Source organism: Hyla sarda, chromosome 6 (genome assembly GCF_029499605.1).
Source record: "Hyla sarda isolate aHylSar1 chromosome 6, aHylSar1.hap1, whole genome shotgun sequence".
In the NCBI taxonomy this organism is placed as follows: Eukaryota; Metazoa; Chordata; class Amphibia; order Anura; family Hylidae; genus Hyla; species Hyla sarda.
Genome location: NC_079194.1, coordinates 7,083,164 through 7,110,261, shown reverse-complemented (window position 1 = coordinate 7,110,261; position 27,098 = coordinate 7,083,164). Strand labels below are relative to the sequence as shown.

At 44.5% G+C, this 27,098-nt stretch overlaps 1 protein-coding gene across 6 annotated transcripts in view; it reads left to right on the top strand.

The window, feature by feature from the left end:
- CCDC18 (coiled-coil domain containing 18) overlaps nt 1-27,098 on the top strand; it is an 89,731-nt gene that overhangs the window by 24,137 nt on the left and 38,496 nt on the right. For 5 of the 6 annotated variants that reach the window (XR_008844728.1, XM_056523135.1, XM_056523139.1 and 2 more), the window contains exons 9-18: nt 1,849-2,101; nt 3,297-3,388; nt 9,541-9,656; nt 11,367-11,587; nt 18,537-18,647; nt 20,699-20,830; nt 23,390-23,524; nt 23,780-23,905; nt 24,838-24,915; nt 25,561-25,677. Coding sequence is in view for 5 of the 6 variants with exons in the window: in XM_056523135.1 (XP_056379110.1) it covers nt 1,849-2,101; nt 3,297-3,388; nt 9,541-9,656; nt 11,367-11,587; nt 18,537-18,647; nt 20,699-20,830; nt 23,390-23,524; nt 23,780-23,905; nt 24,838-24,915; nt 25,561-25,677 (1,381 nt within the window). In the remaining variant the exon portion in view is untranslated. The remainder of the gene's footprint in view (nt 1-1,848; nt 2,102-3,296; nt 3,389-9,540; nt 9,657-11,366; nt 11,588-18,536; nt 18,648-20,698; nt 20,831-23,389; nt 23,525-23,779; nt 23,906-24,837; nt 24,916-25,560; nt 25,678-27,098) is intronic. The other variant, XM_056523137.1, reaches the window with a different exon arrangement.

Below are 27,098 nucleotides of genomic sequence, written 5' to 3'. Positions count from 1 at the left end.
AGCCAATCACCTCCCCCTCCCCCCTGCTCTGTGTTCTCCCTGCCCCTCACCACACGTTATCTGATACATTGTATTATCTCACTGCACTCCCTGCTCTGTGCCCCCCCCCCCCCCCCCCCGACATTCATCTTAATTACTGCCTCTGTAATTGCTCCCTCAGCCCCTGGTTCTCAGCATTGACTTTTTAGTGCAGAGAGACACAGGAGAGAGAGAGACAGACAGACAGACGCTGCCGTCCCTCCCCTGTACTTAGTCTGTATGCACACTGCAGAGCAGTGTTTCCCAACCAGGGTGCCTCCAGCTGTTGCAAAACTACAACTCCCAGCATGTCTGGACAGCTGTTGACTGTCTGGGCATGCTGGGAGTTGTAGTTTTGCAACAGCTGGAGGTGCCCTGGTTGGGAAACACTGCTGCAGAGGGAGAGCAGCATACAGGAAGACTGGCAGAAGCAGAGTCCCGGCCAGGCTTCATGTGACATCATGCCTGCCGGGACCCGCCTCCTTCCACCCCTCAGAAAGACAGTGCTCCTGAGCTAATGAAGAGGGATAAAAAAAAGGTATTTCCACAGCGTTTTAAACCTCAATAAACACAGGGATAGGCATAGTTAGAGAAGGGGACAGATGGGGAGGAGGATCAGGGAAAGTTTAGATGATGACAGGTACTCTTTTTAACCCTTTTGGCGCTTCACAGAAATGAAAGCAAAGTGGAGGCTAAATGTTAAAATGTCATTTTTTTGCAGATTTTTCATTTTTATCCATTTTTTTTTTCTGTAACACAGTGGGTGTTGACAGACAAAGAAATACAACTCAAGATTTATTCCCTGAATTCTGACGTACTTAGAAATATCCCATATGTGGCCTTTGTGCGCTACGTGTCTCTCACACAGGCCTCAGACATGAAGGCGTGCTGTGTGGATTTTGGGGAGTCCTTTTAGTTTAGGATATTTTCTTGATGCTTTCATTGGTACCATTCCGGGGTACATGTGACACACTGATCGTTTTTATTTTATTTTTTATGAGGTGGTATACATGAAAATATCTATTCTGCAGTTGTTTTTTATAAAAAAAATTTTTAGGTCGTTCGTCATGCGGTATAAATGACATGTTAACTTTACTCTGCAGGTTGATACGGTTACGGCGATACCAAATTTCTATACTTTTTTAAATATTTTAGTTCATTTATAGCATAAAAACTATTTTAGTAAAAAAAAAAAATCATGTTTGTAAGTCGCCGTATTCCGTAAGCCATAACGTTTTAAATTTTTTCACTGACGCACTTGTGTGAGGACTCTTTTTTTTTTTTTTTTTTTTTTTTTTTTTTTTTTTGCGGGACATGTTGACGTTTTTGGCGCGGACTATTTGTGGGTGTGTGTTGGGGTGTATTATATATAATTTTATTTTATTATATTATTCAATTTTTTTATTTTATTTTTCAAATTTATTATAATTTTTCAAATTTTTATATTTTTTTTAACTTTTTATTTCTTTTTCACTTTTTTCACGCTTTTATTTATTTATTTATTTTTATTTTTTATTTTTTTACTTAGGGACTTAGGTAGGGACTGAGGTAGGGACTGATCACTCATGTTGCCATGACAACGGAGGCCGCTGTCAGTCCTCCGGTTGCCATGGCAACCATCGGCGCTTTGCTTTCACTTTGCAGAGCGCCGATTGTGACAGAGGGAGCTCCTTCCCTCTGTAGCCCTAATAGATGCCGCGGTCACAGTGACCGCAGCGGCTACTGGGTTAACTCAGGATCGGAGCTGCCCTTTAATTTACAACATTAAAAACTGTGATAGAAAATTGTAGCAATTTATATTGTGAATTCGCTTTTTTTTCCCCATTTCAGAAAGATCATGTCTGAAACATCAGAGGAGAAAGAGAAACAGAAAAGTGTGGAGATGAAGAATCTAGAGCTTATTTCTCTCCTGACTCAGTCTAATCAGAGGGTCCTGAGACTTGAGAGCGATCTGGAAAATAAAGAGAAGGTGCTGACTAACAACGTTAGTCTTCTGCAGGAAAACAAGGAGTTAAAAGAGTACATCGCAGAAAAAGTGAACCAGAACCGAATAAAGTCAGAGGACATAGAGTCACATTTACAGGTCAGTTAGATTTGTAAGTCACGATCCCCTTTTGTATCAAATAATGAAGCTGAAGAGAGTTATTATACAGGAAAGAATGTACGAGGCCTTAAAGGGGTACCCCCCCAGACATCTTACCCACCCGCTTCTCTCCCCCTGCCTGTCCTGGGATCCTCCTGAGTCCTACCACCACCGCTGACCCCCCCCCCCCCCCCCACCTATCCTCTGCCCAGAGACCGCCTCCGCCCGCTTCTCTCCCCATGCCGGTCCTTAGTCCAACCACCGCCGCTGCCCCATTGCCTCCCCCATTCCCGGTTTTATAATTACCTGTTCCCGGGGCCCAGGGTCCGCGCTACTTCTGGCTGCGTCCTGAGCTGTCACTGTGCGCACTGACGGAGACGTCGCGTTGAGGTAATTATAAAACCCGAAATGAGGCAGCGGCGGCTGTGGTCTCTGGCCGGGGTGGGGGGGTCGCGTCATTATCAGATTAACGTCCAAAATCGTGAATATCTGCAGATATCGGCGAAACCGATAATCAGTCGATCCCTAGATAAGATGTCTGATTGCGGATTGCGCCACTGGAGACCCCCGTGATCTCCATGCTGCACCTGGCATTCGTTTAGAACTCTGGGTTCAGCGCCGGAGGCTCGTGACATCACTCCCTGCCCCGCTCGTGATGTCTTGGCCACGCCCCCTCCCATAGACTTGCATTGAGGGGGCATGGCTGTGACTTCATGAGCAGTGCATGACCTTGACATCACAAGCCTCCACCCCTCATCGCCAGTCATCCGGCACAGAGCCAAGTTAGCTCCGTGCACCGGATGTCTGGGGTGCTGCAGCTGAGATTGACGGGGTCCTTTGGATAGGGTTATGATGTCTTGGGGCGGGGTACACCTTTAGAGCATCGCTGTCATTTAAAACAACTTTTGACAAGTTGACCAGACATGTGTAAAGTTTAGATTGCATCGGATCTCACTCCTGAGACCTGCTGCGATTGCGAGTTATAACTCTGCGAAGACTTCAGCAGCACGCTCCACTGCCTGAGGAGTGAGGCACTTCTTTTGGTTGTAACTCACAACAGCAGCGGGTCTCAGGAGTGAGACCTGGTGCAATCTCCACTTTTAACATGTCTGGGCAACATGTCAAACATTTAGTCAAATGACAGTAACACTTTACCTTTATCTGATCACTTCTTTTTATATAAATGTATTTACAGAAAGACTTTTCAGAACCTATAAGAAGAAACATGTCAGAAAACATAAAGGAGTCAAATCTCGAGAATAGCAAATCACTTATCGCAGAACTGAGGTCTGTATATTTACTTGTCTACACATAACCAAATTCTGTAAAAAAAAAAATAAAAAAATAAAAAATATATATATATATATATATTTCTCTATCGGCTCCATTGGGGGACACAGGCCGTGGGTGTATGCTGCTGTCTCTAGGAGGTGTGACACTATGGTAATAAAAAAAAAGTCAGCTCCTCCCAGCAGGATATACCCACCTTCAGACTCTGAGCTAATCAGTTTAAGCTTAGTGTCTGAAGGAGGTGGACATGGTCCGGTTTTCTCCAGACCAGGTCTTCTGATTTTTTATTTTCCTAGTATAGGGACATATTAGTTTTTTTTTTTATTCCCTTTTCTTTTCTGTTTTCAGGTGGGGACTCAGAGACTCCGGTTCCCTGTTTCCCCATTGCGAGTAAGTGGGCACAGACATTGCGTGTATGTGCTGTTCACCCCCCCCCCCTCGCCAACGGTCAGCGCTTGGGTTGGTACCTCATGGGTCCAGGTCCCCCTATTTCCCTGCTCGCCTCGCTTGCGCATAGCAGCCAGGCGTGATGCAGGTAACTAAAGCTGACTGAAGACTTCACTGAAGACTCCATTAGGTAAGTTCTTCTGACTGAGGTAAGTACCCCCCTTTTTTTCTCCAGAGGTACGGACTCGCAACCTCTGGAGAACCGCTGTTTTTGGCCCACCTTCAGGTTATGGGGCTGGCTTATTATACAGGGGGCTGCACTTTATTCTGGGGGAGCAGTGGCACCTAGGGGGCATGTAATATGGGGCACTTCACTTTAGTGTGTGTGTGTGTGTGCTTGGTGCAACCACTTCCACAGCGCCTTATATGTGGCTGTCAGCCGCGGCGCTGTTTCGGGCCGGGCGCTCTCAGCGCCGGCTTGCTTTCGCTTTGCCGACAGCGCCTTATACGCAGCTGACAGCCGCGGCGCTGCTATGAGCCGTGCGCTTCAGCGCCGGCTTACTTTCCCTTTCGCCGGCAGTCTCTGCCGGAGCTTAGATCGCCCGCTCTATTCCCCCAAGCCCATATGCGGCTTACATGTGCGCTCGGGACAAGGAGCGGGCGCCATGACAGTTCTTTTTGGCCGGTCTGTAGCTCCACCCACAAGGCTGGGAGCTCTCAGAGGCGCGAAGCAGCCTCCAATCAGCGCCGTGGGAGCGATTTTCAGTGAGAAGGGGTCAGTTAGTTACTGCCTTGCTTCAGGCACGCCCCTCTCTTGCTATTGGCTGGCCTGTTCATTTACTCTAGCTGCACGGAGCGAGTTCTCCTCACTGCAGCTGACAGGGGACACAGACTAGGGTGAGAAAGTTCCTGTCTCCTTTTCCCACATTATGTCCGTACCCAGAGCTGTTCCTCCCTCTAATCAGAAACCTGGAACGTCAGTGACTTACTTTCTCTGTAAGCACTGTAATACCAAGATGTCTGGTTCTGCTGAGCCCACTTGCCCTGCCTGCTCCACTGCTCCCCCAGACCCCCTGATGCCCCTTCGATCCTGGTGGGTTCAGCCGCTCCACCAGCCTGGGTCTCTTCCCTGACCCAGTATATGGCTGACTTGACTCAAGTCTCCCGTTCGGTGGCTGAGGCCTCCCGGGAAGTGGTGTCCGCCTTGAAGGGGGTCTTCCCTGCGCCTCTGAGAGGGCCAGCTCCTCGTCTCCAAATGCTTCACGCTCCCACAAGCGTACTAGGGGTGCCTCGTCTGACTCTTCCATTGAGTCGTCAGATAGACGTGAGCGTTCCCCTCGTGGGTCCGGCCCCCCCCCCACGGTCATCTGGGCACAAACGTCGCTCCTCCAGAGGACGTTCTCGGAGTTGCCACTCTGCCACACCAGAGCCGCGTACCCGGTCTGGGTCACCACCCTCCAGGACTGCCTCTACTCATTCACATTCCCCTGGTGAACTGGTGGACAAAGCTTCCGAGCCGGCATCTGACTCAGAGGACCGCTTGGACTCAATTGCAACGGTGAACTCATTGGTGACAGCCATAAGAGACACCTTTCACTTAGAGGACCCAGGATCTTCAGATGTCAATCCAGGAGTATCCTTTCATCGTGCTAAGCCAGCACCTCAAAGTTTCAGCTCTCACGCTGACTTTGACGACATTCTGGAATCTGCATGGAAACATCCAGACAAGAGGTTCCCGGGAATCAAGACAATTCAAGAACGTTATCCATTTGACAAGGACTTTGTCGCTAAGGTGGTTTCCCCTCCCTCAGTGGATCCACCAATCTCCCAGATCTCTAAGGCAACTACACTGCCTCTGGCAGATGCCGCTGCCTTCAAGGATCCCACGGACAAGAAGGTAGAATCCTTAGCGAAGTTTGCTTCTGAAGCAGCTGGCTCTTCTCTTCTTCCCATCTTCGCCTCGACATGGGTGTCCAAGGCCCTGTCGGAGTGGTGCCAAAAGCTCCATCAGGATATCTTAGCGGGATCTCCCCCAGAGGATCTATCTGCTATCGCTCTCCAATGCTCTAAAGCTGGGGACTTTCTGTGCGCAGCTTCCATGCAGGCAGCCCGTTGTTCTGCCTTTGCTGTGGGTCACCTACCGGCTCTCCGCCGCTCTATGTGGCTTAAAGCTTGTAATGCGGATGCCGCTTCCAAAAGGTCTCTCACTGAGCTTCCCTTTACGGGTGGCCGTCTTTTTGGCAAACGCTTTGATGAGATTATCTCTGAGGCAATGGGAGGTAAGAGTTCCTTGTTACCTCAAAATAAGGCTCGCCCTACTTCCCAAAGGAAGTCCTTTTCCTTTCGGACCTTTGGCTCCAGCAAAGGGTCCGAGCAGGCGCCCTCGCGGGACAAGAAGGCTCCCTCGCTCCAGGCATGCCCGTCTTGGAAGTCGGACTCCAACCGGTCCGGCCGTTTTGCGCCCAAATCAGGCAACCGCAAACTCACTTCTGCATGAAGTGAGGCCCCCACCTGCGGTTTCTTCTCGGGTGGGAGGTCGTCTCTTGCTTCTCCGAAACATTTGGACTTCACACGTTCAGGACTTTTGGGTCAGGGATGTGGTGTCCAACGGTTACCGAATCGAATTCGCCTCCCTTCCGAGGTATTTTTTATTTTTTTTTTAATCCCGGGCCCCCCCGTCTCCTCCTCTGCTCAAGCAATTTCGAGCGGCTCTCCAGTCTCTGCTTCTCCAGGGGGTTATCGTTCCCGTTCCTCCAGGGGAAAGTTTTCTGGGTTTCTATTCAAATCTTTTTGTGGTCCCCAAGAAGGACATTTCTGTGCGACCCATCCTAGACCTCAAGCATCTCAACCGTCGCCTTCTCATCCGCCACTTCCGAATGGAATCTCTCTGTTCGGTGGTGGCGTCCCTGGAACAAGGGGAGTTCCTTTCATCGGTGGACATCAAGGATGCCTACCTCCATGTGCCAATATTTCCAGGCCATCGTCGGTATCTCCGCTTTGCGGTTCCGGAGGGGCACTTTCAATTTGTAGCCCTCCCCTTTGGTCTAGCCACGGCTCCTCGGGTCTTTACAAAGATCCTTGCGCCAGTGATGGGCCTGTTACGGTCGAGGGGAATCTCGGTGATACCCTATCTGGACGACCTTCTCATCAAGGCTCCAACCAGAGCCCAGACTCTGGAGAATCTGGACGTCACTCTCCACACTCTGACTCGCTTCGGGTGGATGGTCAACCAGGACAAGTCAGTCCTCCGTCCTACCCAGTCTCTAACCTTCCTGGGACTTCGATTCGACATGGCCTCTGCCCAAATTTGTCTTCCGCCGGACAAACGTCTGGCACTCCGGTCGGGGGTCCGCTCCCTTCGGACCCAGGTATCAGTCTCCATCCGCACTTGTATGAAAATCCTGGGTCGGATGGTGGCAACTATGGAGGCCATACCCTTTGCCCAGTTTCATTACCGCCCTCTTCAACTGGCGATTCTCTTTCGATGGAACAGGTCTCCTCTGTCCCTCGATCGTCAGATTGTTCTCCCTTGCAGGGTCTTCAGTCTCTGCTCTGGTGGCTCCGCTCCCCCCTTCTGCTCCAAGGGCGGTCGTTTCTTCCCCTTCACTGGCAGGTTGTTACAACGGATGCCAGCCTGTCGGGCTGGGGCGGCATGTTCAGGGATTGGACGGTTCAGGGACTCTGGTCTCCCCGAGAGACCTTTCTTCCGATTAAACATATTGGAATTACGGGCGATTCTTCTTGGTCTTCTTCATTGGGAGTCCCGTCTTCAGTCCTGTCCTGTCCGCGTCCAGTCGGACAACTCCACGGCCGTGGCGTACATAAATCGACAGGGCGGCACTTGCAGCTCGGCAGCCATGGCCGAGGTGACCAGGATTCTCACCTGGGCGGAGAGCAAGGTTCCGGCCATTTCGGCGATTCACATTCCGGGAGTGCCCAACTGGGAAGCGGACTTCCTCAGTCGGTCCTCACCCGACCCCAGCGAGTGGTCTCTACATCTGGAGGTCTTCGCGCAGCTCTGCGACCTCTGGGGCATTCCGGACGTGGACCTCTTCGCGTTCCGGCACAATCTGAAGATCCTTCCTTTTGTGTCCAAGTCCTGGGACCCTCGGGCTCTGCCGTGGATGCCCTAGTGATTCCTTGGGCGAGGTTTGCCCTACCCCATCTCTTCCCTCCTCTTCCGCTCCTTCCCAGGGTGCTGAGGAAGCTCAAGGCAGAGGACGTCCCCGCCATTCTGGTAGCTCCAGATTGTCCCCGAAGGTTGTGGTACTCCGACATAGTCAGGCTCCTGGACAACGCTTCACTGCGCCTTCCTCTCCGCCCTGGCCCTGCTCTATCAGGGTCCTCTTTGCCACCCCGATTTACAGTCGCTGCATTTGACGGTGTGGCGGTTGAGACCGCGATTTTAAGGGACCGCGGGTTCGCTTCCCAAGTCATTCACACTATGCTCAAGGCTCGTAAGCCCTCCTCCGCAAGAATTTTCCACCGTACTTGGCGGTCTTATTTTCGTTGGTGTGAAGCTCAGGACTTCTCCCCGGTAACCTTCCTCCTTTATCGGTCACCCTCTCCCCCTTGGGACTTGAATTTGGTTCTGAGTGCCCTCCAGGGTGCACCCTTTGAGCCCCTTAGAGAGGTGTCTCTCCGCCTCCTTTCTTGGAAAGTGGCGTTTCTTGTTGCTATCACCTCCATCTGGAGGGTGTCTGAATTGGCAGCTCTTTCCGTATGCTTTCAGTTTCTGGTGATCCACCAGGACAAGGTTGTTTTCCGGACAGATCCTTCCTTTTTGCCTACGGTGGTCTTGGCCTTTCATCTCAATGAGGTCATTGTCCTCCCGTCCTTTTGTCTTGCTCCTTCTCTTCCTAGGGAGCACTTACTACACAAGCTGGATGTAGTTGGGGCTGTTCGGTCTTATCTCTCAATCACTTCATCTTTTCGTCAGTGTGATTCCTTTTTCGTCCTTACGGAAGGTCGTCGCAAGGGACAACCTGCTTCCAAGGCCACCATTTCTCGGTGGATTCAGTCCGCCATTTCGGAAGCCTATCGCTGTAAGGGGAAGATTCCTCGTTTCAGGGTTGTGGCTCATTCCACTCGTTCTGTTGGGGCATCCTGGGCTCTCCAGAATAGAGCCTCGGCCTCGCAGATTTGCTAGGCGGCTACCTGGTCGTCTTTGCACACTTTCTCTAGGTTTTACCGAGTTCATACTTTCGCATCGGCTGATGCTAGTCTGGGTCGTAAAGGGTTGCAGGCGGCAGTGGATCGGCCGTCTGCCTGACTGCTTATCTGCCCACCCAAGGGACGGCTTTGGTACGGCCCACGGTCTGTGTCCCCCAATGGAGCCGATAGAGAAAAGGAGATTTTTGTTTACTTACCGTAAAATCTCTTTCTCGAAGGATCCATTGGGGGACACAGCTCCCGCCCTTTTTGGGATTTTCCTTTTGGTTCTCTGTCCGAGGGTGTGTTCAGTTATGTTTTTTCTTCTGGTTCTCGGACAGTTTTGGGTTTTTCTTTGACCTGTTGGTCTCCTCCTATTGCTCTGGAACTTAAACTGATTAGCTCAGAGCCTGAAGGTGGGTATATCCTGCTGGGAGGAGCAAACTTTTTTTATTACCATAGTGTCACACCTCCTAGAGACAGCAGCATACACCCACGGTCTGTGTCCCCCCAATGGATCCTTCGAGAAAGAGATTTTACGGTAAGTAAACAAAAATAGTTTTTTTCTATATTATACATGTATTATTATTGCTATTTTACTTTTATTTTAGAGCAAAATTATCAAAGAAAGAAGCGGAAAATCAGGATCTTCAAGCTAAACTTCTTAGCACATGCAGCAGTCACCCGCTGGACACCGAACCAGTGAAATTATCTTTACAGCAGTCAGGTCAGTGGAGGATTTCAAGGATTTGATAAAAGGGTCCAAAATAATGGCAATTTTGTCTATGGTAGTGTCTTGTATTGCAGACACTGCCATATCTTGTATTTCTCAATTGAAAATATTTTCAGTTGTAGTCACAAAAAAAGAATTTCTATGTTTTTTTTTATTTTTATTTTATTTTTTTTATTTTTTTTTACACTTTGTTACTATTCTGTTGTAGCATTCTTATAGGGGTACTCCAGTTTTTAAATCAACTGGTGCCAGACAGTTGAACAGATTTGTAAATTACTTATCAGCTGCTGTATGCTCCACAGGAAGTTCTTTTCTTTTTGAATTTCTTTTCTGCCTGACCACAGTGCTCTCTGCTGACACCTCTGTCCATTCAATTTCCATGTAGAAAGCCAAGAGAGGGGGGGGGGGAGTCATATGTGGTTTAAAGGGGTGTCATGGTCATACCCTATCAGTCCAGCTGAGACATTGGAGAGAGTGTGATAGTCCAAGGGTTAAAGTCACCAGACCTCTGTATACTGGTTACTAGTCACAGCAAGTCCCTGAATTAACCCTTTTTGTAAACGTTTTCTACCTCAACTTCATTAAGAAAGGTGAGCGCATATTTGGAGATCAAAGACCTGAACTGATTTATTTAGCATTTCATCTGAAACAAAAAGTTTTCACGGTTCTATGTACAGTTGACATACAGGTAACAAAAAGATAGAGTTCAGCAAAACAATTCAGGAAAAGTTAACTGGTATAAAAAATATGAGAGTATTTTAGCACCCTGCCAGCATTGCATACTATGTCCTCTAATTTTTCTGTATTTCACTTGTTTTTGTTAGCGGTGGCCAGTCTTGTTTCTAATTATATTTGTTTATACAGTGGTCCCTCAAGTTACAATATTAATTGGTTCCAGGACAACCATTGAATGTTGAAACCATTGTATGTTGAGATCAGAACTCTATGGAAACCTGGTAATTGGTTCTGAAGCCCAAAAATGTCATGCGGAAATAGGAAAAAAGTGAGGATTAAAGAAAAATAAGTAGATTATTAATCAAGATAAAGCAAGTCCTTACATATAAAAGTAATAAAGATCTGCTGGGAGCTGTAATCACTGTCTATGTCAGTGTTCCCCAAGCAGGGCGCCTCCAGCTGTTGCAAAACTACAACTCCCAGCATGCCCGGACAGCCAAAGGCTGTCCGGGCATGCTGGGAGTTGTAGTTTTGCAACAGCTGGGAGCACCCTGCTTGGGAAAAACTGGTCAATGTAGAGGACAGGAGCTTCTTCAGGGTCCTGTACAGTACATGTAATGTCCTAAAAAAGTAACATGGAGCCGCCCTCACCTGGTGTCCAAAGGAGCAGGTAGGTAACCCTTGTACAGTTAAAGTGTACAAAACATGTAATACCTTCCTGTACTGTAGGGAGCGCTACCAGTACAGGAATACACTGTAGGGAGCGCTATCAGTCAGTGCATACACTTCAGTAATACAGGTGTTTTACCAGCAAATTGCCCATTCTGATTGGTCGGTTCGTCCAGCCATTGACACGTTTCACAGATTTGGACTGTCTGTACATTGTATGTTGAGTCTGGTTTCAAGTTACAATGGTCCAGAAAAGACCATCGTATGTTGAAACTATTGTATGTTGAGGCCATTGTAAGTTGAGGGATCACTGTATAATATAATATCGTCGTTTGCTCACGTTTCGGATTTGCATTGCAGAAGCAGAGAAATGCCAGCATCTGGAGTCAGTGAGCAAACAGCTGCAAGAAGAGAACGACAGACTGACCGAAGCTGTGAAGGAATTGAAGCGAAAACTCAGTAAAGCCCAAGCTGAAACTGCAAACACCAAGCTCTCCATGGCTCAGAGGACCAGCCAGTTCCAGCTCATCCAGGAAGAGTTATTGGAGAAAGCATCAAAAACAACCAAGCTAGAACAGGAGGTGCGTGTGGAACAGCGTGAAGTGTGTGCGGCGTCAGGACTCGATGTAACACAATCTGGAGAAATGGCTGTCTGCAGATATTTCTGCTCTTTTATGTTCCATGCCTGTCCTTCCTATCAACTTTAGTTAAAGGGGTACTCTGCTGCTCAGCATTTGAAACAAACTGTTCCGAACGCTGGAGCCGGCGTCGGGAGCTCTTGATGTCATAGCCCCACCCCCTCGTGACGTCACACCCAGCTCCCTCAATGCAAGTCATTGGGACGGGGCGTGACAGCCGTCACGCCCCCTCCCATAGACTTGCATTGTGGGGGCGGGACGTGACACGAAGGGGCGGGGCTATGTCGTCATGAGCTCCCGTCGCCAGCTCCAGTGTTCAGAACAGTTTGTTCCAAACGCTGAGCAGCGGAGTACCCCTTTAAATATTCTCCATTTGCATTGACCATTGTCCCTGAGTGTCTTGCATAATGTTGTTAAGAAAAAGACAAGCAAACCAATGGACAGGTGCATGAGAAGGCAGATTATATGCAGACCATCTCTCTTGGTTATACGGGCGGCTTCTAACAAGAATGATGCGAGAGGATTTATTTGAAATGTCAAATTTCTTTTCATTGTTGTCTTAGGGTGTATATTCTACAACTAGACAAGGCTGCAGGACTCTGTGTATGCGGAATAACTGGTATATCAGCTTTTATAGGAGGATGCCAGTGAATTAAAATGTATCCCCTATACAAAGGACCGTCCGAAGGAAGGGGACATGCCGACCACGCAAGAAGCTGCGACCGACACACCCCTCTATGTATCTCTATGTGATAAAGGGAGGGGGAGTGTGTGCCAGCACCTCCTGTGGACTGCTGGGGCGCCATGCAGGAGATCGTGGGGGGTCCCAGCAGTCAGACCCCGCCACAATAACTAATCCCCTATCCCATTTCACTACATTACTCCTTTAAGATTTCTTATATGACAGAGGAGCTGTCCTGTAATATACTGCTTATATATGAGAGAGAGGAGCTGTCCTGTAATATACTGCATATATATATATATATATATATATATATATGAGAGGAGCTGTCCTGTAATATACTGCTCTTATATATAGGAGAGAGGATCTGTCCTGTAATATACTGCTCATATATAGGAAAGAGGAGCTTTCCTGTAATATACTGCTCATATATAGGAAAGAGGAGCTGTCCTGTAATATACTGCTCATATATAGGAACGAGGAGCTGTCCTGTAATATACTGCTCTTATATATAGGAGAGAGGAGCTGTCCTGTAATATACTGCTCATATATAGGAAAGAGGAGCTGTCCTGTAATATACTGCTCATATATAGGAAAGAGGAGCTGTCCTGTAATATACTGCTCTTATATATAGGAGAGAGGATCTGTCCTGTAATATACTGCTCATATATAGGAAAGAGGAGCTGTCCTGTAATATACTGCTCATATATATGAAAGAGGATCTGTCCTGTAATATACTGCATATATATGAGAGAGAGGAGCTGTCCTGTAATATACTGCTCATATATATAGGAGAGAGGAGCTGTCCTGTAATATACTGCTCATATATATAGGAGAGAGGAGCTGTCCTGTAATATACTGCTTATATATATAGGAGAGAGGAGCTGTCCTGTAATATACTGCTCATATATATAGGAGAGAGGAGCTGTCCTGTAATATACTGCTCATATATATAGGAGAGAGGAGCTGTCCTGTAATATACTGCTCATATATATAGGAGAGAGGAGCTGTCCTGTAATATACTGCTCATATATAGGAAAGAGGATCTGTCCTGTAATATACTGCTTATATATATATATATATAGGAGAGAGGATCTGTCCTGTAATATACTGCTTATATATGAGAGAGAGGAGCTGTCCTGTAATATACTGCTCTTATATATATAGGAGAGAGGAGCGGTCCTGTAATATACTGCTCTTATATATATATAGGAGAGAGGAGCTGTCCTGTAATATACTGCTTATATATAGGAGAGAGGAGCTGTCCTGTAATATACCACTCTTATATATAGGAGAGAGGAGCTGTCCTGTAATATACTGCTCTTATATATAGGAGAGAGGAGCTGTCCTGTAATATACTGCTCATATATATAGGAGAGAGGAGCTGTCCTGTAATATACTGCTCTTATATATAGGAGAGAGGAGCTGTCCTGTAATATACTGCTCTTATATATATATATATAGGAGAGAGGAGCTGTCCTGTAATATACTGCTCTTATATATAGGAGAGAGGATCTGTCCTGTAATATACTGCTCTTATATATATATATAGGAGAGAGGAGCTGTCCTGTAATATACTGCTCTTATATATAGGAGAGAGGAGCTGTCCTGTAATATACTGCTCATATATATAGGAGAGAGGAGCTGTCCTGTAATATACTGCTCTTATATATATATAGGAGAGAGGAGCTGTCCTGTAATATACTGCTCATATATATAGGAGAGAGAGGACCTGTCCTGTAATATACTGCTCTTATATGAGAGAGGAGCTGTCCTGTAATATACTGCTCTTATATATAGGAGAGAGGACCTGTCCTGTAATATACTGCTCATATATATAAGAGAGAGGAGCTGTCCTGTAATATACTGCTCATATATATAGGAGAGAGGAGCTGTCCTGTAATATACTGCTCATATATATAGGAGAGAGGAGCTGTCCTGTAATATACTTCTCTTATATATAGGAGAGAGGAGCTGTCCTGTAATATACTGCTCTTATATATATATAGGAGAGAGGAGCTGTCCTGTAATATACTGCTCATATATATAGGAGAGAGAGGACCTGTCCTGTAATATACTGCTCTTATATGAGAGAGGAGCTGTCCTGTAATATACTGCTCTTATATATAGGAGAGAGGACCTGTCCTGTAATATACTGCTCATATATATAGGAAAGAGGAGCTGTCCTGTAATATACTGCTCTTATATAATATGAGGAGCTGTCCTGTAATATACTGCTCTTATTTATAGGAGAGAGGAGCTGTCCTGTAATATACTGCTCTTATATAATATGAGGATCTGTCCTGTAATATACTTCTCTTATTTATAGGAGAGAGGAGCTGTCCTGTAATATACTGCTTATATATGAGAGAGAGGAGCTGTCCTGTAATATACTTCTCTTATATATAGGAGAGAGGAGCTGTCCTGTAATATACTTCTCTTATATATATGAGAGAGGACCTGTCCTGTAATATACTGCTCATATATATAGGAGAGAGGACCTGTCCTGTAATATACTGCTCTTATATATAGGAGAGAGGAGCTGTCCTGTAATATACTGCTCTTATATATAGGAGAGAGGAGCTGTCCTGTAATATACTTCTCTTATATATAGGAGAGAGGACCTGTCCTGTAATATACTTCTCTTATATATATGAGAGAGGACCTGTCCTGTAATATACTGCTCATATATATAGGAGAGAGGAGCTGTCCTGTAATATACTGCTCTTATATATAGGAGAGAGGAGCTGTCCTGTAATATACTGCTCATATGTATGAGAGAGGAGCTGTCCTGTAATATACTGCTCATATATATAGGAGAGAGGACCTGTCCTGTAATATACTGCTCTTATATATAGGAGAGAGGAGCTGTCCTGTAATATACTGCTCTTATATATAGGAGAGAGGAGCTGTCCTGTAATATACTTCTCTTATATATAGGAGAGAGGACCTGTCCTGTAATATACTTCTCTTATATATATGAGAGAGGACCTGTCCTGTAATATACTGCTCATATATATAGGAGAGAGGAGCTGTCCTGTAATATACTGCTCTTATATATAGGAGAGAGGAGCTGTCCTGTAATATACTGCTCATATATATGAGAGAGGAGCTGTCCTGTAATATACTGCTCATATATATAGGAGAGAGGAGCTGTCCTGTAATATACTGCACATTTATATATATAGGAGAGAGGACCTGTCCTGTAATATACTGCTTATATATGAAATAGAGGAGCTGTCCTGTAATATACTGCTCTTATATATAGGAGAGAGGACCTGTCCTGTAATATACTGCTCATATATATAGGAGAGAGGAGCTGTCCTGTAATATACTGCTCATATATATAGGAGAGAGGACCTGTCCTGTAATATACTGCTCTTATATATAGGAGAGAGGACCTGTCCTGTAATATACTGCTCATATATATAAGAGAGAGGAGCTGTCCTGTAATATACTGCTCATATATATGAGAGAGGAGCTGTCCTGTAATATACTGCTCATATATATAGGAGAGAGGAGCTGTCCTGTAATATACTGCTCTTATTTATAGGAGAGAGGAGCTGTCCTGTAATATACTGCTCTTATATATATATATAGGAGAGAGGAGCTGTCCTGTAATATACTGCTCATATATATAGGAGAGAGAGGACCTGTCCTGTAATATACTGCTCATATATATAGGAGAGAGGAGCTGTCCTGTAATATACTGCTCTTATTTATAGGAGAGAGGAGCTGTCCTGTAATATACTGCTCTTATATATAGGAGAGAGGAGCTGTCCTGTAATATACTTCTCTTATATATATGAGAGAGGACCTGTCCTGTAATATACTGCTCATATATATAGGAGAGAGGAGCTGTCCTGTAATATACTGCTCTTATATATAGGAGAGAGGAGCTGTCCTGTAATATACTTCTCTTATATATAGGAGAGAGGACCTGTCCTGTAATATACTTCTCTTATATATAGGAGAGAGGAGCTGTCCTGTAATATACTTCTCTTATATATATGAGAGAGGACCTGTCCTGTAATATACTGCTCATATATATAGGAGAGAGGAGCTGTCCTGTAATATACTGCTCTTATATATAGGAGAGAGGAGCTGTCCTGTAATATACTGCTCATATGTATAGGAGAGAGGAGCTGTCCTGTAATATACTGCTCATATATATGAGAGAGGAGCTGTCCTGTAATATACTGCTCATATATATAGGAGAGAGGAGCTGTCCTGTAATATACTGCACATATATATATATAGGAGAGAGGACCTGTCCTGTAATATACTGCTTATATATGAAATAGAGGAGCTGTCCTGTAATATACTGCTCTTATATATAGGAGAGAGGACCTGTCCTGTAATATACTGCTCATATATATAGGAGAGAGGAGCTGTCCTGTAATATACTGCTCATATATATAGGAGAGAGGACCTGTCCTGTAATATACTGCTCTTATATATAGGAGAGAGGAGCTGTCCTGTAATATACTGCACATATATATATATAGGAGAGAGGACCTGTCCTGTAATATACTGCTTATATATGAAATAGAGGAGCTGTCCTGTAATATACTGCTCTTATATATAGGAGAGAGGACCTGTCCTGTAATATACTGCTCATATATATAGGAGAGAGGAGCTGTCCTGTAATATACTGCTCATATATATAGGAGAGAGGACCTGTCCTGTAATATACTGCTCTTATATATAGGAGAGAGGAGCTGTCCTGTAATATACTGCTCATATATATAAGAGAGAGGAGCTGTCCTGTAATATACTGCTCATATATATGAGAGAGGAGCTGTCCTGTAATATACTGCTCATATATATGAGAGAGGAGCTGTCCTGTAATATACTGCTCTTATATATAGGAGAGAGGAGCTGTCCTGTAATATACTGCTCTTATATATATATATATAGGAGAGAGGACCTGTCCTGTAATATACTGCTCATATATATAGGAGAGAGAGGACCTGTCCTGTAATATACTGCTCATATATATAGGAGAGAGGAGCTGTCCTGTAATATACTGCTCTTATTTATAGGAGAGAGGATCTGTCCTGTAATATACTGCTCTTATTTATAGGAGAGAGGAGCTGTCCTGTAATATACTGCTCATATATATGAGAGAGGAGCTGTCCTGTAATATACTGCTCATATATATAGGAGAGAGGAGCTGTCCTGTAATATACTGCACATATATATATATATAGGAGAGAGGACCTGTCCTGTAATATACTGCTTATATATGAAATAGAGGAGCTGTCCTGTAATATACTGCTCTTATATATGAGATAGAGGACCTGTCGTGTAATATACTGCTCATATATAATATGAGGAGCTGTCCTGTAATATACTGCTCATATATATAGGAGAGAGGACCTGTCCTGTAATATACTGCTCATATATATAGGAGAGAGGACCTGTCCTGTAATATACTGCTCTTATATATAGGAGAGAGGAGCTGTCCTGTAATATACTGCTCATATATATAGGAGAGAGGAGCTGTCCTTTAATATACTGCTCTTATATATAGGAGAGAGGAGCTGTCCTGTAATATACTGCTCTTATATATAGGAGAGAGGAGCTGTCCTGTAATATACTGCTCTTATATATAGGAGAGAGGAGCTGTCCTGTAATATACTGCTCTTATATATAGGAGAGAGGAGCTGTCCTTTAATATACTGCTCTTATATATAGGAGAGAGAAGCTGTCCTGTAATATACTGCTCATATATATAGGAGAGAGGAGCTGTCCTGTAATATACTGCTCTTATATATAGGAGAGAGGAGCTGTCCTGTAATATACTGCTCATATATATATAGGAGAGAGGAGCTGTCCTGTAATATACTGCTCTTATATATAGGAGAGAGGAGCTGTCCTGTAATATACTGCTCATATATATATAGGAGAGAGGAGCTGTCCTGTAATATACTGCTCTTATATATAGGAGAGAGGAGCTGTCCTGTAATATACTGCTCTTATATATAGGAGAGAGGAGCTGTCTTTTAATATACTGCTTATATATACCTGCATGTATGCGATCAGTATTAATGATTGTAAAAATGGGGAAATTCATAGCCAAGTTATCTTTGTGGTTTACACCTGAGACGTGGACTTGTATCTTGATGCTGTTATAAAATATTCAGTAAATGTGCAGACAATCCAGTTATATATATGGTGCGATTCTTACCCAGATTTTATTGACAGATGATAAAGAAAACTCTGAAGATCACCTCGCTCCAGAAGTTACTGGAAGAGAAGTCTGAGGCGTATTCATGTGCTGCAGCGAGGAACGCGCGACTGGAGCAGGAACTAATGGTAATTATTACTATAGAAAATATCATGTGAAATCATACAAGAAAGCTGGGACTTTATCAAATCAGTCCTGTCTCACTAAAACCACCACATGTCGTCATACAGGTATACAAAGGGGTTATCCAGGAATAGAGCTAATTTAGTCCCAAAACAGAACCACCCATGTCCTTAGAGTGTGTGTGGTATCACAACTTGGCTTCAGTAAATTTGTGAAGAAAACTCCTGATTTTCTCATGCTGCATAATCCCTCTTTGAACATCTTGGCAAAACAATAGTTTTTCTAATATTCTTCTTAAATTTTTTTTTCTTTTTTCATTAAAGAAAACTGCCTTTAAAAATACTACCACTAGGGTCCCCATTCCTCCTGGCACACAGCAGCATGAGGGTGTCCAAGGGTCATGGACACGAGATGGCTGATTGACAAGGCTGCAGGAGGGGCACAGTCTGCAACAACACTGCTGTTACACAAGAGTTTTACCAATCATGTGCCTCCAGCTGTTACAAAACTAAAACTCCAAGCAGGCCTGGACAGTCAAAGGATTTCTGGGCAAGCTGGGAGTTGTAGTTTTGCAAAAGCTGTAGGCTCACAGCTGAAGGCAACACTGCTGTAAAAAAGAGTTATCCAAACACTGTACCTCCAACTATTCCAAAACTACACGTCCCAGCATTAATTGACTGGCAAAGGATGAGACATAGGAAGATGTAAGTTACCACCAAAGACAATATGGTTAGTGTATAGAGTACAGGCAATCTCCAATAATCTGTGTGTGTGTATATATACAGCATAAATCCAGAGAGGAAAGGGTTACAGAGCAGGGCTGCCAGACTCCTCAGTGAGTCAGCAGAATGAGGGAGGGGGAGGAGTCATCACAATGCAAGCAAGAGAGGGACACGCATGTTAGAGTCAGTCAGACAGCACCGTACATTGGGTAATGACCATGCTGAGTGAATGTGACAATAATAGAACAAATGAGAGGCCACTCACCAGGTCCGTGCTCCAAGATTCTTGTGATGCATTAAAAACGCCAACAGGGCAAGGTCAGACGCCTTGATGGCGCTGCAGGTTGCAATATTAATAGGTTCCAGGACGACCATTGTATGTTGAAACCATTGTATATTGAGACCATAACTCTATGGAAACCTGGTAATTGGTTCTGACACCACCAAAATGTCATCCAAAAATAGGAAAAAGTGAGGATTAAAGAGAAAGAAGTAGATAACTAATACAGATAAAGCAAGTACTTGCATATCAAAGAAAGATCTGCTGGGAGCTGTAATCACTGTCTATTTCAGTGTTTTCCTACCATAGTGCCTCCAGCTGTTGCAAAACTACAACTCCCAGCATGCCCGGCCAGCCTTTGGCTGGCCGGGCATGCTGGGAGTTGTAGTTTTGCAACAGCTGAAGGCATCCTCGTTGTTGGTCTATGTAGAAGACAAGCGCTTCTTAAGGGTCCTGTACAGTACATGCAATGTCCTAAAAAAGTAAAATGGAGCCGCCCTTACTTGGTATCCAAAGGAGCTGCTATACCTGGCACAGAACATGTAGTACCTGCCTGTACTGTAGGGGGTGCTACCAGACACCAGTCAGTGCATACACTTCAGTAATACAGGTAAAGAGTACAGAACATGTAGTACCTGCCTGTACTGTAGGGGGTGCTACCAGACACCAGTCAGTGCATACACTTCAGTAATACAGGTAAAGAGTACAGAACATGTAATACCTCCCTGTACTGTAGGGGGCGTACCTATAGAAGCATTATATACTGAGTTATATTGAAGTGATTGAGAGCTGTGCTGCAGTTACCCAGCATGGCCACTACTCCATGTGCTGCGCTGTCCGCTCCCCTTTCCCTGTAGTCTGAGGATACGACGTATTTCTTCAGGTCACCACTTCCTCGGATCGTCCTGTTTTTGGCTTCAGTGCAGGATATTTTATTTAATCATTATTAGATGAACTTCTAGTTACTGATAAAATAGAGATGACAATGTGTATCATCTGTTATCACCTTGTATTATTCATCTTTATGCAAATGTTATTATTTCTGCATTTCCAGGATTTTAAAGCTCACATCTGTCACTTGGAAGAGAACATTAGTAAAGAGCATCAAGAAGTTATTTTGGCATTCGAGAAATCAAAGAGTCTTTATTGTGAGCAACACAATGATCTCCTGAGACAGACTGAGCAGGTAAGTGAAGGCAGTGTAGATAAAGGCCAAATATTTTAAGATTATTTTAGTAGTATTAATCCAGTGATCTTGAGACAGTTTTTTATGAAACGATCATATCATCAAACTTCTGACATGTAACGGAGATGTCACCTGTGTTGATTGGTGGTTTGGGTACGGAGATTCCCTACTAATTGCTCACATGAAGGGGCAGTAGAGCTCCGTGCCCCATCGTCTCTGATTGGCTCTGCTCAGAGTGGCATACCCAGCCTCTGGGGCCATAATAAAATGGCTTTTCTCTCTGAGGATATTTAAAGGACAAGCATCGTGGAAAAAAAAAAAAAGTATCCCCTATCCAAAGAATAGGGGATAAGTTTTAGATTGTGTGTGTGTGTGTGGGGGGGGGGGGGGGGGTCCGAGCGCTGGAACCCCCCCGTGATCTGCTGTTTGGAGCCCCAGCTCTCCATCACAGGGGTGCATCACCCCCGCTATATAGCTCTATGGGAGAGCCAAAGATTGCCGAACTGCTCTCCCATACAGCTATATGGAGGGGGCGTGGTGGCCCCCAATTTGGGCGGGGGGTGTGATGCACCCCTCTGATGGAGAGCTGGGGCTCCAAACTGCAGATCACGGGGACACCAGCACTCTGCTCCCCCCCGTGATCAAAAACGTATCCGCTATTCTTAGGATAGGGGATTTAAAAAAAAAAATTTTTTTTTTTCATGATACTTCTCCTTTAAAGGGGTACTCCGCTGGAAAACATTTTTTTTTCTTTAAATAAACTGGTTCCAGTAAATTTGTAAATTACTTCTATTAAAAAAATATTAATCCTACCAGTACTTTTTAGTGGCTGTATACTAGAGGAAATGCTTTTCTTTTTGGATTTCTCTTCTGTCACGACCACAATGCTCTCTGCTGTCCATTTTAGGAACTGTCCAGAGCAGGAGAAAATCCCCATAGCAAACCTATGCTGCACTGGACAGTTCCTAAAATGGACAGCAGAGGTCAGCAGAGAGCACTGTGGTCGTGACAGAAGAGAAATCCAAAAAGAAAAACCTTTCCTCTATAGTATACAGCCACTAAAAATTACTGGAAGGACACATATTTTTTAATAGAAGTGATTTACAAATCTGTTTAACTTTCTGGCACCAGTTGATTTAAAAAAAAAAAAAAAAATAATTCCACCGGAGTACCCCTTTAAGCTGAGTGGTAATAAAGGGGTGCAGGGCTCTAAGTGCCTCTGTTTCATTGTTTAGCCCATGGATGGAGGTCTCAAGACTTAGCCCTCCTAAATTACATTTTTTTTTTACCTGTTGTTTTAATAGTTTTTATGAATTGATATTCTAGATATCCTGTAAGATGTTTTGTGTAAATACATAAGGAATTTGTTCACATAGAGCAAAATATGATGAGTGACTAAAAGCTTTGTTATCCATTCCAATCATCATATCCTAATATGAAGAGGGGACGGCCTTATGTACACATTCCCTGTTTATATGCTCTATTAGGGCATGTGGACGTCTTAGAGGAATATTCCCTAACGTAAAATAGCTTTGTGCACAAAGCAGACTGAAATAGTTAAAGGAAAACTGTCACATGTTCACTCCCGCACTAACCACAGGTACTGACGGATAGTGCAGGGGACCCTGATTCATATGATTCCTACCTTGCCCGGATTCGTCCGGCCGTTCGCCCGCAATCTTGGACACATTTGCATATATATATATATATATATATATATATATATATATATATATATATATATATATATTATAAACTAACTGGCACGGGCGGGGTTTTCAATAGCCTATTGGCACTGTGACGTCTGCGCCACCCGTCCGCAGCGCTGCCGGCTTAGGAATATTCATCCCCCCTCCCTCCAGCTCTCCCCGCCGCTCCTAACTGGTCTTCACTGCGCATGTCAGGAAGCGGCACATGCACAGTGAAGACCAGTTAGGAGCGACGGGGAGACCCGGAAGGAGGGGGATGAATATTCATAAGCGGGCGGCGCTACAGTTGGGTGGCGCAGACGTCACAGTGCTACTAGGCTCCTGAAAACCCCGCCCTTGCCAGTTACAGACACGTTTGCATATATATAAAAAAAAAATGATTGCTAGCGAATGGCCGGACGGATCCGGGCAAAGTAGGGATCATATGATCAGTGTCCCCCACACTATCCGTCAGTACCTGTGGTTAGTGTGGGATTGAACATGTGACAGTTATCCTTTAAATCCCATTTAAACACTGGAGGGCTAACCATCTGGGACTTCTGACGATCAAGGGTAGTGTTTCCCAACCAGGGTGCCTCCAGCTGTTGCAAAACTACAACTACAATAGCTGTCCCGGAATGCTCAGAGTTGTAGTTTTGCAGCAGCTGTAGGCACCCTGGCTGGGAAATACTGATGTAGGGTGACCCCTGATCCTTCTGCTAACATGCAAAATTCATTCTTGGCTCCACAGATATCTCTACTCTACATTTTGTGTATTTTTTCCTCCACCCCAAAATATTTTAGATTTATTTAGCATGTGTCTCATTCTCAGTCTAATGCTCGCTGATTTCTTATTTCGACCTTTTTAAAGCTTAAGTGTGAGCTGGAATTGAAGAACCTGGAGGTGGCGGAGCGAGAGTTAACCATCAATAGCCTGCAGGAAGACGCCGCATCGAAACAGCTGCAGCTGGAGTCCCTGGATAACGTCCTGGTGGACACAAGGAAGGTGCAGCCCATAGTCTTTCTGTTTATTTATATTATACAATCTTTTTACCAGTATCTGACTGATCCCCAACTCTAAAGATTACATAATAGTGGTAAAACTGCAGCCGGTTGTAAAGTGCAGTATCCACTCTCAGGCCCATTTGATGTTTGCAAAAAAAAAAAAAAATTGGAGGAGCAATGTTGTACAAGAACCCCTTATACTCATGTTCTTGTTCTGGCCTTTCCCAGGTCCTGACGGTCTCTGTACGTCCTACAGCACAGACCTAAAACTCTGCACCAATCACTGGTCGCTGTGGTGGCCTCCGCTGCAGCACTCGCACAGGACGTACAGAGATTCAGGACCCAGGAGGAACCCAGTTGGAACATGAGCAGCAGAGTATTGGTAAGGTGGGAACCACTTTTATCATTATTTATTTATTTTTTTTAATTTTTGTAGGTAGTTTAATCAAGGTTTCTGTCACTGTCTGATAATCCAGAATAATTGAATACACTCCACTTATTCAGTGTACATTTTAAAGGAATTTTTTATGGCACCTAAAAAATTTGTTGCTGGGGTATGCACATATAGGTAAGTATAGTATTTTTTTTTTCTATCTCCTGTCTTGTTCAGCTCCGGTATAAAACTTTTTATTTTTATTTTATTTTTTTAAATCAACTGGTGCCAGAAAGTTAAACATATTTGTAAATTACTTCTATTAAAAAATCTTAATCCTTCCAGTACTTATTAGCTGCTGAATACTACAGAGGAAATTATTTTCTTTTTTGAACACAGTGCTCTCTGCTGACATCACGAGCACAGTGCTCTCTGCTGACATCTCTGTCCATTTTAGGAACTGTCCAGTTCCTAAAATGGACAGAGATGTCAGCAGAGAGCACTGTGCTCGTGATGTCAGCAGAGAGCTCTGTGTTCCGAAAATAATTTCCTCTGTAGTATTCAGCAGCTAATAAGTACTGGAAGGATAAAGATTTTTTAATAGAAGTAATTTACAAATATGTTTAACTTTCTGGCACCAGTTGATTTAAAAAAATAAAATAAAATCAAAGTACCCCTTTAAAGCAGGATATGCAGCTTAGCCAATCACTGACAAAGATGGGACACGACTGATCTGTGATTGGCTAAGTTGGCAGTTTCTGCACTTAGCGGTTCTCTAGTAAGCAGGAAGAAGGTAGAAGATATGGGGTGAACCAGGAGTAAGTAAATATGGGGTATTTTTCTATTTGTGCATGGCCCCAGCAGAATATGAATTTTTCAAAAACAGCCATAACTCCTCATGACACTTTGTCCAAAATAGTTTTTATATGTTGCCCTCATAGGAACTGGAGCTGCAAAGAAAAGGAGCAGCTGAAGAAATGAGAGAACTTGAGACCCAGCTAGAGACTGAAGCAAAGAAGGTGAGAGATGTGTGAAATCCCCAAATCTGCATGCATTGTACAGCAAATAGCCACAATTTTGAGATGTAGTTATTAGAAGCACAGTTTAAACATGTGAAACCTTTTAAAGGGGTACTATGCTGCTCAGCGTTTGGGATAAACTGTTCCGTACGCTGGAGCCAGCGCCGGGAGCTCGTGTGACATCATAGCCCCGCCCCCTCAATGCAAGTCTATGGGAGGGGGCGTGACGGTCACGACCGTCACGCCCCCTCCCATAGACTTGCATTGAGGGGGCGTGGCTATGACGTCACGAGCTCCCGGCTCCAGCATTCAGAACAGTTTGTTCCAAACGTTGAGCAGAGGAGTACCCCTTTAATAATGTGTTAAACCGCACTACTCAGAACTGCATTGAAAAAATGTGAAAGTATTTAGGAAGCATTGCTATGTGTAAACATATATATATATATATATATATATAATATATATATATATATATATATATATATATATATATATATATATATTATATAATTTTTTTTTTTTTTTTTTTTTTTTATATAGAATATGATAATTTGTGATGCGTACACATCTCTACAGACTATATATCAGAGTCCATATGATACGTTGTCTTGTAATGTTCTTACAATCTTATTTCCATCTGTTTAGGTTAAACAGCTTGAATCAGCCTTAGCACTGTGCAAAGAAGAACTTGGATCATATTTACAGCAGCTGGAAGAGAACCGAGAACGTTTCCAAAGTCAGAGCAAGAAAAGGTCAGAAGAGGTGAGTATCAGGAAATGGCTGTCAGGAAGCTTTAAAGTAAGAAGTAATATACATGATGGGGCGGGGTTCCAAGTTATCAGCGGGCAGCATTACACTCCGCTCCCTGGCCAGCAGATCCGACCTTTTCTCTGTATTGACTTCTGCTTAGTGAAAAGGTCAGATCTCCTGGCCAGCCAGGGAGTGGAGCACAATACCGCCAGCTTCTCCAGCAGCTTCTCGCAGTGGAACTCCAGAATAAGACCCGGTGTGAGCGACATGTTAAAATTATTATTATTTTTTTTTAAAGGACATCTGCAGCGTTACAAACACTTATCCCCTATCCTCAAGATAAGTGTTTGATCGCGTGGGGTCCAAACGCTGGGGCCCCCGGCGATCTCCTGTTCGGGGCCGCGGCTCTCCTGTGCAGGGGGCGTGCCAGCCGCAGCATGACGTTGCGCCCGGCACGCCTCCTCCATACATCTCTATGGGAGAGCCGGGGAGGCAGCATTCGTGCCTCCCCGCATCCCCCATAGAACTGTATGGGGACGGGGAGGAGACGGGGCGTCACCGTCGACCTCTAGGTCGACGCTACGCGCCTTAGCGCTCATCATGAGCGCTTATGGCGGCGCACCGTTAGGGAGATCAGGGGGGGTCCTAGCGGTCGCCCCCCCCCGGCCATCAAACACTATATCCCCTATCCTGTGGATAGGGGATAAGTGTCATACCGCTGCAGTTGTCCTTTAATGACAGCAATGCTTTAGAGCCAGGTTCACACCACAATTGTACCTTTCCTGGCATGTATATGTCGATAATCTGCTAAAAATGTAATGTCCTGTGTATATGAGCACATACAGGCACCAACCACGTTGACTGCAGTAGCCAGATTGTGGTCATCTAGTGACTACGTTCAGGTCATTTTCGTAATGTTATACGTGTTTGAACTTGGACACAAAAGTGCAGCAATACAGGCTTCTGAGTCTTAGGACAAACACACACACATACAATGAAGAAGTGACCTGAACATTGTTACTAGTTGACTGCATTCAGGTCATTGAAGTCAGTGGGGGCCTGTGCCTGTCTAGGCTTGTATTTGTTTGCATCCCATTTTGACAAGTTACCAACATGCCCTGGGACTGGGACAAACCTAATGAGAACCCACCTTCGGCAGCATTTTACATGTTTACATTTAGCTAAAATCTACATACTATAGGATTTACTAATACTGTAAAACCACATAGATTAATCTATAGACCGTCTAATGTAACTGTTAGTTTGCATTACACCAACATTTTAGCACAATCTTGTAGTCATCATTAGAGTAACACATAAGTGAGATCCAGGGTATGAACGCCAGTCTCTTGGTGCAAATTGTACCTGAAATCTGCTCAACTTGCAATAGTCGATTTGCCCCAGTGCTCTGCTTTATAACCTGATGTTTCTGG